Consider the following 14,161-nt stretch of genomic DNA (forward strand, 5'->3'; position numbering starts at 1 on the left):
TTCCCATCTTTAACTGGCTGTCTGGCACAGGGGCTTCCCCAGTGTGAGTTCATGTTCATCCTCAGGTGCTCAGCAGCCATACCCTCTCTGTCCCACTGTCACCTGGGCAGGGCCCTGCTGGTCCGCTGGATTCCTCTGGTATACATTCAATGTCTGATTTGACTTTGGCTTCCAGTACAAAATGAACTGGTCATAAATTACTTACACAATTCATTAAAAAAAATTCACTTCCAATTGACGTTGACATTTGGCTGCCAAATGGAATGGAGAGGGGGATATTGTGGATATACCTTCTGAGAAAGAGGACCTGCTAGAGACCTCTTCTCACTGACCTCAGGCCAGAGACCTAAGAACTTAGCCTTGTGACAAGGTTCTGCCCCAGCCCCCCAATCCCATATCTTGCCCTGCCACATCGCAGTGACACCCAGACACACTGGCCTTCATTCAATCCTAGATAGGCCAAGACTGTGGCCTTCAAGGCCTCTGAAACTGCTGAGAGTACCATGGGCTTCTCATGGATGGCTCCTTCTGAGAATTCGGGCTTCAACTCTATTTTTATTTTTCTGAGACAGGGTCTCACTCTGTCACCCAGGCTGGAATGTAGTGGTGCCATCACAGCTCACTGCAGCCTTGACCTCCCAAGCTCAAGTGATCCTCCCACCTCAGCCTCTTGAGTAGCTGGGACTACAGCTGCGTGCCACCACCCCCGGCTAAATTTTTAAATTAAAAAAAAAAAAAAATTGTAGAGATGCAGTCTCACTATGCTGCCTACACCAGTCTGGAACTTCTGGACTCAAGCCATCTTCCCACCTCAACCTCCAAATGCTGAGACTACAGGTGTGAACCACTGCGCCTGGCCCACATCAGGCTTCAACTCTAATGTCACCTCCTTAGAATGCCTTCACTCTCTAGTGTCCATCATAGTCTACTCGGAACATTTTTGCTAACTAAAAACTATCCAATGAAATTGCTTGCTTCTAACTGACAGTCCCCAGGAGAAATGGAGCTCCAACAGCGCAGGGGGGCTTTCTCATTCTTGGTCACTCCTGAGTCCCCAGTGTCTGCAGCAGCTCCTGGCCCTGAGTGGGCACGTGATAAATTGCGGGGTGACTGAATCAATGTGTGTGGAGAGTGGCATGTTAAATGAAGCACACTTCCAATACTGGAGCATGCACTACACGTGTTTGGAGCCATGCATCTCCCTTCCTGTAATTCACTTATCACATCCTGTGGTTATTACCGCCTCCATTCACAGAGAAGGAAACCAGGGCTCTAGGAGGTTAACTTGCTTAATATCCATCTCCCAAGATTTGAGACTTTTCAAACCACACCAGAGAAGAGCGAAATAATATCCAACCTGTAACACCACGCCACAGCCAGAAGACAGACTGGGGGTGAGGCTTAGTGTCATCTAGGCCTAATGGTATATATGGGTGTTTGGGTGCTGCCTTTAAACCATCCTGTTAACATGCCCTCACTGCACAATGAGACATTTCATTCCTCTCTCTCTTTCTCCGTCTCTGTCTCTTACACACACACACACACACACACACACACACACACACACACACACAGTCCTCCCGAGCCACCCACGTTTAACCGAGTGAATCCTCCTGAAGTGTTCCATTTAATAGGGCAAATCCTACTGAAGTGTTTTTACTTAATTGGCATGATTAACTATTGAAATCCTGGAGCCACAACTCCCAAATGAATTGTTAATAATCCTTTCCTGTGCAGCAACAGGAGTGACCCTTCCTGTAGCAGCTCACCCAGGGGACTCAGCCTGAGAGCACTTTAGCTCTCAGTGGCTGCGTGATCACCACCCACAGTGACAGAGCCCCTGGACATGGAGATCATTTAAAAGGTACTCATAAAAATGGGAGGAAAGAAGTGGGGCCTGCTTCCACAAAAGGAAACGAAATTTTGCATAATTAATCAATCAAGTATATCAGGTAAAAGAGCTTCATGAGAAGCAAAGGAAGGTCATTAAAAAAAAGATAACACATTAATCCCTACTGCAGATCAAAATAAAATTATCATCAATCCTAGAGATAATCGGATCATTTAGGATCTATATTGCACAACTGTTCTATTTTAAAATGGTGGAACTAATCAGGAAAAGAAGCTGGATGCTGTGACAAACGTGACAAATGCAGGTGTCCACTGCCTTCTGACAGTGGATCTTGGGGAATCAAGGTCGAAGGAATTCCAGACAGAACATGAAAATCATTGTAATGCACACCCGATGGACACACAGGGTAATGCTGACCTTGAAGTAAGGCACTTTCACTCACAGCACAAAAGCATGTCCTGAATCTCGTAGGGTGCACTCCTACATACAACTGGGAAATATGAACGCTCAAAGAAATACTGTGGGAAAACACATTTCCAACCCTTAATGTAAGTGGTATTACTCTCCTTCTTTCAATGGGATCTGAAGATAATCTGAAGACTATAAACTCCCAGAAAGCAAAGGCCCTGTCAAGGTCAGCTGCACCATTACACTGCAGCTGTTTAACAAACATCTGCTAGAATAAATGGAAAATAATGATGTCAATGTCAACCTACTGCCTGATAATTTGAAAAATTATGCTTTCTAAAACACGAGAGCTCACGTGAGTGAACAAATCTTCCTGCTCACGTGCTTTAGATCACAATGTAAATTTTAACCAACTTATTTAAATCAAATTTACTGCATGGAAGCAGAAAACACTAAGAGACTCAAAATAATCATTCCACTTCGATGTGGAAGAACAGAAATGAAGAGTTGAACTCAACAGAGACAAAAAACAACCCACGTCACAAAATGTAGTAATAATGAGATGCTTCCTGGTTGTCTTTGGATTAAAGACACTCCTGCCTCACTGCTGAATGTTTGGCTACTGGCTAACGGTAGCTTCTGAGCCTAAAGACCAGCATTCAACTGATTTTATTGCACAAATAGCCAAGCAACATTCTCTAACAGGTGCGCTGTCCTTCCCTGGGCAGGAGAAAGGCAGCGAGGCCACCCAAATAAGCCTCATCTGGAAGGTTCCAGAAGCTTCCAAGGGGTGCCAGAAACACCTGGACTCTCTGAAGCATCTAAATAAAGACCTGGAACAGAATGTCCTCAGGCTCTAAAGCTTGAGTTTACCCAGAAGACAACAGGTGGCTTGTGTTCTGTTCAGTTCTAGGCCAGAGCAAATGTACCCCAAAGGGTGTCTTCAAAGGTTTCCACTCACAGGAGATCCAATTCAGATGGATGGCTTCTGCTCCCTCTCCCATCCAAAAGGGAGATTAGATTCCAAATTCTCTTTCCGGAATATCTTTTCTCCTGTGAGTTGTGTTGCTTGGATTGAGAGAACTGTCTCTGGGCAAAGACAGTTCAGCAACAATGGCATAGATGAAAATATAAGTGCTTCTGGAACCAAAACGATACTCCTCACCATGTTGTAACCCCACCTATAGGGTCTTCTGATAGCATGCCCAGCGTCAAGGCCAGCAGACACCACGCATAAACACCGAGACTTACCCAAAAGAGACACACACGGATGACTCATCATGGCTCAGAACTACTCCAAGGGATCAGCCTGGCAGGTAAGGTCCCACCTGTTGGATTGCAATGATTCAGGTGAACAGAAGCAGACCCATGTGCGCCTCCCAGCAACCTGGCCCCCACATTTTGGGGGATGTACTGAACTGGGCCAGATACAGGGTTCAACTGAATATACACCGCCACAATCTGGATCCACCCTAGCCAGGTCAGGATGCAACCCTTGAGCCAAGCCCAGGGCCACGCTGGGCCTGGCCTTCATGTTCTTTCCACCTGACAGACCAGGAGGCGGAAGTGAAGGCCCCACGTGGGCCCACCCTGTCCCGTCCCAAAGCAGCAAACAGGCTGCTACTCTAAGTAGCAGAATCCTGAAGGGTCTAAAGAGAGGGTGTCTCACCAGGAAAGTCTGTCTCTCTTGGGGTATTTGTGTCTGTGTGTGCCTTTTTCTGTATGTGTGGGTGGGAAGGCATCTGTTTCCTCTCTCACTTTGCCTGGGCACCTGTCTCTTTCTGTTTGGGTTTCTATCTTATTTCCTTTCTATAAAAAGCCAGAAGGTAGACCAGAAGGGGAGTTTGTAGTGTTTGTTGTACTTAATTGAGGAAAGTTTTGTGTTCCCATTTCCCCAAGAATATTCATGGCATCTTACTAAAAATCGAAATAAATTGTAAGTATAGCTGCCTTTAGGTAACACTGCCTGGATACAAAAGATTCGAAATTGGGGGTGGGGTGGGATGCTATGTAAATTGCAAGGAGCCCAGGGCCATCCAAGGAGCCCAGGCAGGTTTGGGTAAAGGGCTGGATCATTGGGTGAGAAACTTGGTTTGGAGTTCACTAAGAACTCATGTGGGAGTGTAGCAGGTTTGGGAGAGATCAAGGGATCTGCATTTTTCAACAAGCACCCCAGGAGATTATGATGCAGAACTGCACCTCCTTAACACTGGGCCTGTCTAGAATCTGGAGGTTCCCAGATTCTCCAACTCTCAGAATCTCTGTCATTGACAGGATTCCTGCCCAGGAGCCTTGTGAAATGGGAGCCCACTATCTCGGAGTCTGTGCTGATGGTTAGAAGAGAATTCACACGTTCTAGTAGATTTCCAAGGGGTCCGTCACAGACAGAAGGCTGAAAATCACTACTCAATAGGGTTCTATATATAAAACTCACAGTGTCTGGCCCAGTTCAGTACATCTCCCCAAAATGTTACTAGGGGGATATACTGAACTGGGTCAGACACTGTGCAAGTGGCTTCTACTTGAAGGTCCAATGTTGTGGGGTGGGGGGACTGTGGCGGTGGGGAAGGGCCGAGGCAGCATTAGTACCTAGGGGAGGTGCTGTTCCCGCAATCCCATCTGAAATTCTCTTGTAAAGGAAAAATGTCGGGCTGAGGTTGAAGAGGAAATGTTTCATTGACCAAGGAGACTGGAGGGGGGCCACGGGCCCAGCTAGGCCAAGGCTGGCTGGAGGGCTTCAATTGGAACAGGGTGGCAGGGTGGGACCTCTGGGAAGAGGGCCAGGAATGGGGGCGGGGGTTGTTTGAAAGGGACCATGGACTTTGGGCGGCAGGCGAGTGGTGGGGGGGGGGTTGTGGAAAAGACATGTAATTAATCACCCAAATATAGACTGGAGGAGCCAGCAAAGGAGTTTAAGGGGGCGGGGGCACTGGAGTGGGAGATGGCAGCCCCCAGTAGGGGAGAGAAAAAGACTGGTTCAGACAGAGGGCCTTGAGCTCAGCTCACGGCCCCCTTTCCCCTCCCTCCCCACAGTTCTCTCTCTAGGCTACCTACCTGCCCCCATCCTCCCCACCAAGCTGAGGCTTAACCCCCATCCAACCCACTCAAAAGGAAAGGAGGGACTCCCCAGCGGGAATTGTTCCCACCTAGCCCACCCTCCCAGCGCCCAGACTGCGGCGCAGCCCCTCCCCTAGACCAGGGAAAAGTCCTTTAATCCCCACCCCTACAACGCCCCCTCCAGATCGGGCTCCTAGGCGTTAGGGGCGAGGGTCCTCTCTTTCCGCCCCTGAGCGGTTCTCATCTCCTAGCTTCCCCCAAAGAGCAGAGCAGGCCTCCGCACTTTAGCGATTCCCACCCGGGACCGCCGCCCCCCGCCCGCCTCGGGAAGGCCTTCGGGCCTCTTCGTACTCGTCATCCGGGACCCGTTCCCAGCTCTGGCCCGCCCAAGGCCGAGCAGCTCTCCAACAGCCCAGAGACGCCCCCTCCCTGCACCGTGCACTCTTCTGCGGCCCGCACACTCGCTCCAGCCCCGCACACGGTCCTACGCCTCCTGCACATCCTCTCGCGGCCCTGCACGCTCACTCGGGCCCTCACGTCCTCCTGCCGCCCCCACGATCACCGCCGCCCTGCGGCCCCTCCAGCGCCCCCGCACATCCTCCCGCGGCCCGCACACTCACCCAGGCCCGGCGGCGGCCGACGCGCGGGCCTCGGTGGAGCAGCGCTGGCGCGGCCCAGGCAGGCTTGGCGTGGCAGGAAGCGCCACGGAGCCGCCAGTGCCCGGCCGAGCTAACAGCCCCGCGGCGCGTTTCCGGAGCCGTGAGCGCCGCCCGGGGTTCTGAGGGAGCGAGGCCCCGCCCCGGCCCCAGCCTCGGCCCCGATTGGCCAGGAAAGGGGGCGGGGCGGGAAACGGGCGGGGTTTGGGGCGGGGCGGACTGGGCAGGCAAATCTGATCAGCCTGCGGGGGAGCTGCGCGCGCGGGCTGAGCGCTTGTGGGGAGGTGGAGAGGAGTGGAATGAGCGTGAGAAAGAATGAATGAACGAGCGAACAAATCGACCAGCAGACGAAGGAGGGAACGAAGGAATGGAAGAGACCTCTCCCCTTTGGGCGTCTTCAAGATGGTGGTGGGGGGAGTGAAGGATCGGGAACTGAGGGCAATGGACCAGGAAAGCCACTATTCTGTATGAATGGAATCAGATCGTCTGTACTATTGTGTGTCTGGATTCTTTCATTTAAAGTGATGTTTTTAAGATTTATCTATGTTGTTGAATGTGCTATCGTTGAGTAGTATGCTGTTGTTTGGATATATCAGAGTTGGTTTGTTCATTCACCAGGTTATGATCTGGGCTGTTTCCAGTTTGGGTGATCATAAATGAAGCTACTATGAATATTCATGTACACATCTTTGTGTGGACATATGCTTTCATTTTTCTTGGGTAAATACCTAAGAGAGGAATTGCCACATCATAGGATAGTTTTATGTTTTATAAGAAACTGCCAGAATGTATTCCAAAGTGGTTGTGCAATTTACATTCCCACCAGAAATGTATGAGAGCTCCTTTTCTTTCCCATCCTCATCAACATTTGAGGTTGTCAGCCTTTATTTTTAGCCATTTGAGAGGGTGGGAAGTGATACCTCATTGTTATTTCAATTATCATCTCCCTGATGACTAATTATGTTGAGTATGCTTTTATGTGCTCACTGGCCATTTCTATATCTTTCTTTGTAAAGTGTCTGTTCAAGTAGTTTGCACAATGTTATGTGCAGTATATATATATATGTGTGTGTGTGTGTGTGTGTAGAGACAAAACAGGAAGCTAGCTCATTATGTGCAATGTGTGTATATATGTGTGTGTGTGTATGTGTGTATATATATATACACACAGACATTTAGTTCCTGAGAAATTTTATGTTTTAGATTTAGGGGGTACATGTGCAGGTTTGTTGCCTCGGTATAGTGTGTGATGTTGAGGTTTGGGGTACACATGATCCTGTCATCCAAGTACTGAATATAGTACCCAATAGTTACTTTTTAAACCCTGACCCCTCCCTCCCTGACCCCTCTTGTAGTTCCCATTGTCTGTTGTTCCCATCTTTATGTCCACAAGTACCCAATGTTTAGCTCCCACTTATAAATGAGAATGTGTGGCATTTGGTTTTATGTTCCTGCATTAATTCACTTAGGATAACATCCTCTAGCTGCATCCATGTTGCTGCAAAGGACATGATTTCATTCTTTTTTTGTGGCTGCATAGTATTCTGTGGTGAATACCTACCACATTTTCTTTATCCAGTCCACCACTGATGATCACCTAGGTTGATTCCACGTCTTTGCTATTGTGAATAGTGCTGTGATGACCATACAGGTGCATGTGTCTTGGTGGTAAAATGATTTATTTTCCTTTGGGTATATACCCAGTACTGGGATTGCTGGGTCAAATGGTAGCTCTGTTTTAAGTTCTTTGAGAAATCTCCAAACTGCTTTCCACAGTGGCTGAAATAATTTACATACCCATCAGCAGTGTATAAGCATCCCCTTTTCTCCACAGTCTCTCCAGCATCTGTTATTTTTTGACTTTTAAATAATGGCCATTCTCGCTGGAGTGAGACACTGTCCCACTGTGGTTTTGATTTGCATTTCTCTGATGATTAGTGATGAGAGCATTTTTTTCATATGTTTGTTGGCCACTTGTATGTCTTCTTTTGAGAAGTGTCTGTTCACATCTTTTGCCCATTTTTTGATAGGGTTATATTCTGGATATTAGACCTTTGTCAGATGATTTTCTCCCATTCTATAGGTTGTCTGTTTATACTGAGATATATTTGACAGACAGTAAACTGTGAGCTTGTCATGTTTCAGCTAAACAACTTGATAAGCTTTCACACACATACACACACACACACGTATGAAACCATCACCACAATCAAGGCAGTAAGGATTTCATCACCTTCAAAGTTTCCTCATGCCCATGACTATCCCTTTCTCTTCTCCTCTCCTGTCCCTAGGCAACCAATGATCTGCTTTCTGTCACTATAAGGTATTTTCTAGAGTTTTATATAATAAAATATTATAATAAGTCTTCTTTTGTGTTTGGTTCCTTTCACTCAACAAAATTATTTGGAAATTGTCTTAATTTGCACTGCCATGGCAAAATACCTGAGACTAGATGGTATGGTTTGAATGTATCCCTTCCAAAATTCAGGTGTTGCCAATGTGATACTATTAAGAGGTGAGGCATTGTCATTGTCTACTTTATGTAGTATTAAATGGACAGAAGGGAGACGAGAGAGAGACCCAGATCTATTAAAAGGTGATTAGGCCAGAGGGCTACTACCTCAGAATGGAATTAAGGCCCTTATGAAAGAGGCTTCATGCAGCATCTGGTTAGCTTGCTCTTTTGTGTCTGCCTTCCACCATATGAGGACATGGTAAGAAGGCCCTCAGCACACACCAAACTCTGAGATGATCATTAGCATTTTTAGCAATAAAATATTTTAAAATTAAGATGAGTACATTTTTTCAGACATAATACTATTGTACACTTAATAGGCTATAGCTTTTGTATGCACTGGGAAACCAAAAAATTTGGGTAACTGGCTTATTGTGATATTTGCTTTATTGCCCTGGTCTGGAACAGAAGGCATACTATCTTGAAGGTATGCCTGTATCTATTTCTTTTTGACTGAGCTTTGCTATTTGTATCTTTCAAGAAATTTGCCCATTTCATGTAAGTTGCCAAATTTATTAATATAAAGTTGTACATGATGTTCTATTATTTACAGTGATAACACCACCCTGATTCCTGATATTGGTAATCTGTGTTTTGTTTCTTAACCTGTGTTTCTCTTCTTTCTTCTGTCCATTTAATACCATATAAAGTAGACAATGACAATCATTTTTATATTAACCTTTCTTTGTTTGGGGCATTGCCCCATCCCACGAAGTAGAATTTGCCTCCCACTGTAGATCCCGAAGATGGTTAGTGTTCACTGTCTCAGCTTCCCTTGTAGCTACAGCTTGGGCACCTAACTCAGGCTCCACCAATCACATGAATCCACTACCCATTGAGTCTGAGGCCTGAGGTGGGAAGAAGCAGGGTCCCCACAGATTTCACTCAGGCTGGGCTGCTGGTGGCAGGCGTCGTGCCACCCATTCCTTGAGAAGCACTGGTAGCTGTGGTTCTCTTGGCAGCGTCCGCAATGTCTGCCCAGTCATTGGCGGGAGCAACAGGGGAGCCCGAACTGCTGAGCACTGCGGTGAGGTTTGTAACCTTGTTCTTCTCTGCAAAGGTGAGTTTCTTGCTTGTCTGCATGTGAGTGTGGGCCACAGAGGATGCTGTGCTGGCTGGCTAAAACTCAGAGACCCAGAGAGCAGATTTTAGGGTGGCCATGGCAGAGGGAAAGCAGGAGGGGCAATATCTGGGAGCAGAGAAGCACCGTATGGATGAGCTCCCTGTTTGGCCTGTACACTCTGCCCAAATCTCTGGTTGACCCCGGAGCTATGCATGCACAGGGCAGAGTCCAAGAAAAGAACTGAGCAGAGGTTTCAGCTGATGCCCAATACCGTGGAAACGGAGTCTGGAGATTGCAGTTGGTACCCACTACAGGGGAGACTTAGTGTGAGTTTAGCTAGGTTAGTTGTCTACTAAGACAACAAACCACCGTCACCACCACCACCACCACCACCACCACCACCACCACAGCAACAATAACAAACAATGACCCATCTTTGAAGAAATATAACAGAAACTAAGAAGCCAAATCTACTAGATAGATATAATGCTAGATTACTAAAAGAAACAAGAATTGTTCTGATACTCAAGGGAAAAAGCATCCAAGGGAAACTCACCCTGGGCTGACAATAGTCAAGAACATAAAGCATGCTCATAATGATTTTTATATTGATATATATGCTTCTTCATTAACACATAAAATAGTAGTACTTAAAAGTTCTTTACCAATATCATAAATTGTTGAAATGTTATTTCCAGCGAATGTGTCTAGCTATTGGCAATAACTGTAATGTGATATGAAAATATTTACTTCTGTTGGTGACAAAGTCACATGTACTGCCGATACTGTTGTGGTTTGTTGCCTACATTCACAATTGAAGGAAACACTAAAGTTTAGTTAGTTTAGTAAAAATAAGGATTCATTTTTCGCCATCTGATTCATAGATCCTTTGAGATCTTAACACCAGGTTAAGGTCTTAAGACCATAGATATTGATTTCTCCCTGATAGTACCAAAAAAAAAAAAACATGCCTGGCACGCAGTAGATGCTTCATAAATATTTCTCAAATAAATGAATGCATCTGTGTTACAATCTAGTGATTAAGGGGTTAAAATTAATTATATAGTTTTTCATATCCATTAAAACAATAAATTGATAACAAAGGCTATTATTTGACGATTGTCTGCTATGTGCCAGACATTGTTTTATAAATATTATCTCATCTAATTCTTACAACAGTCCTGAGGCAGATACTATTATTACTTCTGTTTCATGGTTATAGAAATTGAGCCAAACAGAGTTTAAGTAATTTGTTCAATGCCACATGGCTGGCTTTAGAACTTTGCTCTGTCTGAGTCCAGAGTCTGCGTCCTTAAAGTATAAAGGTAAAACTTGTTATGAATGTCTCAGGCTTGGCTTCTGGCCCTCAGTTCCAACAAATTCTTTTCTGATCTCCTTCACTGACTAAGGCTCAGAACAACTCTGTTTTACCCACATCCTCTTAGGATACCTGTGGTGCCATCTGGGGATATCAGCCCCTCACCCAGTGATATGGTTTGGCTGTGTCCCCACCCAAATCTCATCTTGAATTGTAGCTCCATAATTCTCACATGCTGTGGGAGAGACCTGGTGGGAGATAATTAAATCATGGAGGCAGTTTTCCCCATACTGTTCTCATGGTACTGAATAAGTCCCATGAGATCTGATGTTTTTATAAGGGGTTTCCCCTTTTGCTTGATTCTCATTTTCTTTCTTGCCTGCTGCTATGTAAGATGTGCCTTTCACCCCCTGCCATGAGTGTGAGGCCTCCCAGCCACGTGGAACTGTGAGTCCCTCAAACCTCCTTTTCTTTATAAATTACCTAGTCTCTGGTATGTCTTTATCAGCAGCATGAAAACAGACTAATACACCCAGCTTCACACAACCACCTTAAGGCTAAATGCCATCAGGTCTGGCTCTCTGGGACCAACTTCTGCTTTCCAAATCTCAATGTCCACCTGCTCACTGGACACCTCTCCCTAATGTTCTTCAAGCCATTTGATGATTGTTTGCTATGTTTCTGATATATACCTCTATCTTTCCTCCTCTATCCTAATGCAAGGTGTACCTTCCCTGTGAGGACTTTCCTGACCCTTTCCAGGTATGACATGCCCACTTGGTATCCCCCTGTACTCTGTATATACCCTATCACTACCCCCAGTAAGTTGTGTTACTAAATTTGTTTACATGCCTGTCTCTTCTTACCATTCTGGCAGCTCCTTAAGAATAGGGACTATTTGTAATTTGTCTCTAAATTTCTAGGACTTAAAATAATGTCTGACACAGTAGGTGCACTGTAAATGCTTGTTGAATGGGTAGATCTATGAATAAATTAACGAATGAATTATATACACCAACCCTACTTATCACTTTGGCTGTTGTGTTTACTGTGATTTACACAAAGCCAATTGTGTAGTGTAGAAATGTAAATGTTATGTGTAAAATGTAAAAAGTAAAAGTGTAAAAATGTAAAATATATACAAACATGGCCCAAGGGGATAACAATGAATTTTTAAATAGGAAATTTTAGTATAGAAAAAGAAACTATTGAAAAGAACCAATTGGGCGAGTGGCCAAGATGGCTGACTAGAAGCAGGTAGTATGTATGGCTCTCACAGAGAGGAACAGAAGGGGCGAGTAAATACATCACCTTCAACTGAAACATCCAGGTACTTGCACTGGGATTAATCAAGGAAACAACTTTACCCACAGAGAACGAAAAAAAGCAAGATAGAACAATGGCCCACCTGGGAGCAACACGGAGCAAGGGGATCCTCCCCTACCCAGGAAAGTGGTGAGTGAATGAGCGACCCTAGGAAACCATGCTTCTCCAACAGATCTTTGCAACCCTTGGGTCAGCAGATCTCCTTGTGAACCCACTCCACCAGGGCCTTCAGTTTTCAGTCTGACAGAGTCACGTGGAGTCTTGGCAGAGCAGCCGCTCAGGCATGTGAGGAGAACCTGGAGCCTTAGATATTTGGGCTTTCTGGCAAAAGTAGATGCAGCTTTGGCAAAGTGGAAGGTTAGACTCCTGTACCTACCCCCAGGAAAGAGGCTGAATCCAGGGGTCTGAGCAGCAACAGCACGCAGGCCCCACTTCCACAGTACCTCACAAGATTAAACCCACAGGCTTGAAATTCCAGGAGTTGGTTTTTTGAAAAAATTAATAAAATAGGCCACCAGCTACATGAATTAAGAAGAAAAGGCCAGGCGCGGTGGCTCAGGCCTGTAATCCCAGCACTTTGGGAGGCCGAGGCGGGTGGATCATGAGGTCAGGAGATCGAGACCATTCTGGCTAACATGGTGAAACCCCATCTTTACTAAAAATACAAAAAAAAAAAAAAATTAGCTGGGCGTGGTGGTGGGCGCCTATAGTCCCAGCTACTCGGGAGGCTGAGGCAGGAGAATGTCGTGAACCTGGGAGGCAGAGCTTGCAGTGAGCCGAGATTGTGCCACTGCACTCCAGGTTGGGTGACAGAGCGAGACTCCGTTAAAAAATAAAAAATAAAAGAAGAAGAAGGAGGAGGAGGAGGAGGAGGAGGAGGAGGAAAGAGAGAAGATAAACACAATTAGAAATGATTAAGGGAATGTTACTACTGACCCCATAAAAATAAGAACAACCATCAGAAACTACTACAAAGACCTCTATGCACACAAATTAGAAAACCTAGAAGAGATGGATAAATTTCTGGACCCATACATCCACCCAAAACTGAGCTAGGAAGAAACTGATTCCCTGAACAGACCAATAACAAGCTCTGAAATTGAATCAGGAATAAATAGCCTATCAACCAAAAAAGGCCTAGGACCTGATAGATTCATAGACAAATTGTACCAGATGTACAAAGACAATCTGTTACCATTCCTACAGAAATTATTCCAAAAATAGAGGATGAGGGACTTCTCCCCAACTCATTCTATGAGGCCAGCATAATCCTGATACCAAAATGTGGCAGAGACACAACAAAAAAAGAAAACATCAAGCCAGTATCCCTGATGAACATCAATGCAAAAATCCTCAACAGAATACTTGCAAACCAAATCCAGCAGCACATCAAAAATCTAATCCACCATGATCAGGTAGGCTTCATCCCTAGGATGCAAGTTAGGTTCAACATATGAAAACCAAAAAATGTGATTCATCACATAAACAGAACTAAAGACAAAAATCATGTGATTATCTCAATAAACGCAGAAAAGACTTTTGATAAAATTTGACATCACTTCATGTTAAAAACTCTCAGTAAACTAAATATTGAAGGAACATAACTCAAAATAATAACCACAGCCAACATTATACTGAATGGGCAAAAGCTGGAAGCATTCCCCCTTGAAAACCAGCACAAGACAAGGATACACTTTCTCACCACTTGTGTTCAATGTAGTGTTGGAAGTCCTAGCCAGAGCAATCAGGCAATAGAAAGAAATAAAGGGCATCCGAATAGGAAGAGAGAAAGTCACCCTATCTCTGTTTGCAGACAGCATGATTCTATATCTAGAAAACCCCATAGTCTTGGCCCCAAAGCTCCTTCAGCTGATAATAAACTTCAGCAAAGTTGCAGGATACAAAATCAATGCACAAAGATCAGTAGCATTCCTATACATCAACAACAACCAAACTGAGAGCCAAA

At 45.3% G+C, this 14,161-nt stretch overlaps 1 protein-coding gene across 2 annotated transcripts in view; it reads right to left on the bottom strand.

Annotated features, from left to right (window-relative positions):
• The window catches only part of ZNF275 (zinc finger protein 275), a 32,968-nt gene extending 26,891 nt beyond the window's left edge, over positions 1-6,077 (bottom strand). For both annotated transcript variants that reach the window (XR_002729587.3, XM_023202088.1), the window contains exons 1-2: positions 5,938-6,077; positions 3,512-3,588 (exon numbers count right to left, since the gene is read on the bottom strand). Coding sequence is in view for 1 of the 2 variants with exons in the window: in XM_023202088.1 (XP_023057856.1) it covers positions 3,512-3,542 (31 nt within the window). In the remaining variant the exon portion in view is untranslated. The remainder of the gene's footprint in view (positions 1-3,511; positions 3,589-5,937) is intronic.
• Between the last annotated feature and the right edge of the window lie 8,084 nt (positions 6,078-14,161).

The sequence above is a fragment of the Piliocolobus tephrosceles genome, chromosome 12 (genome assembly GCF_002776525.5).
Source record: "Piliocolobus tephrosceles isolate RC106 chromosome 12, ASM277652v3, whole genome shotgun sequence".
Lineage (NCBI taxonomy): Eukaryota > Metazoa > Chordata > Mammalia > Primates > Cercopithecidae > Piliocolobus > Piliocolobus tephrosceles.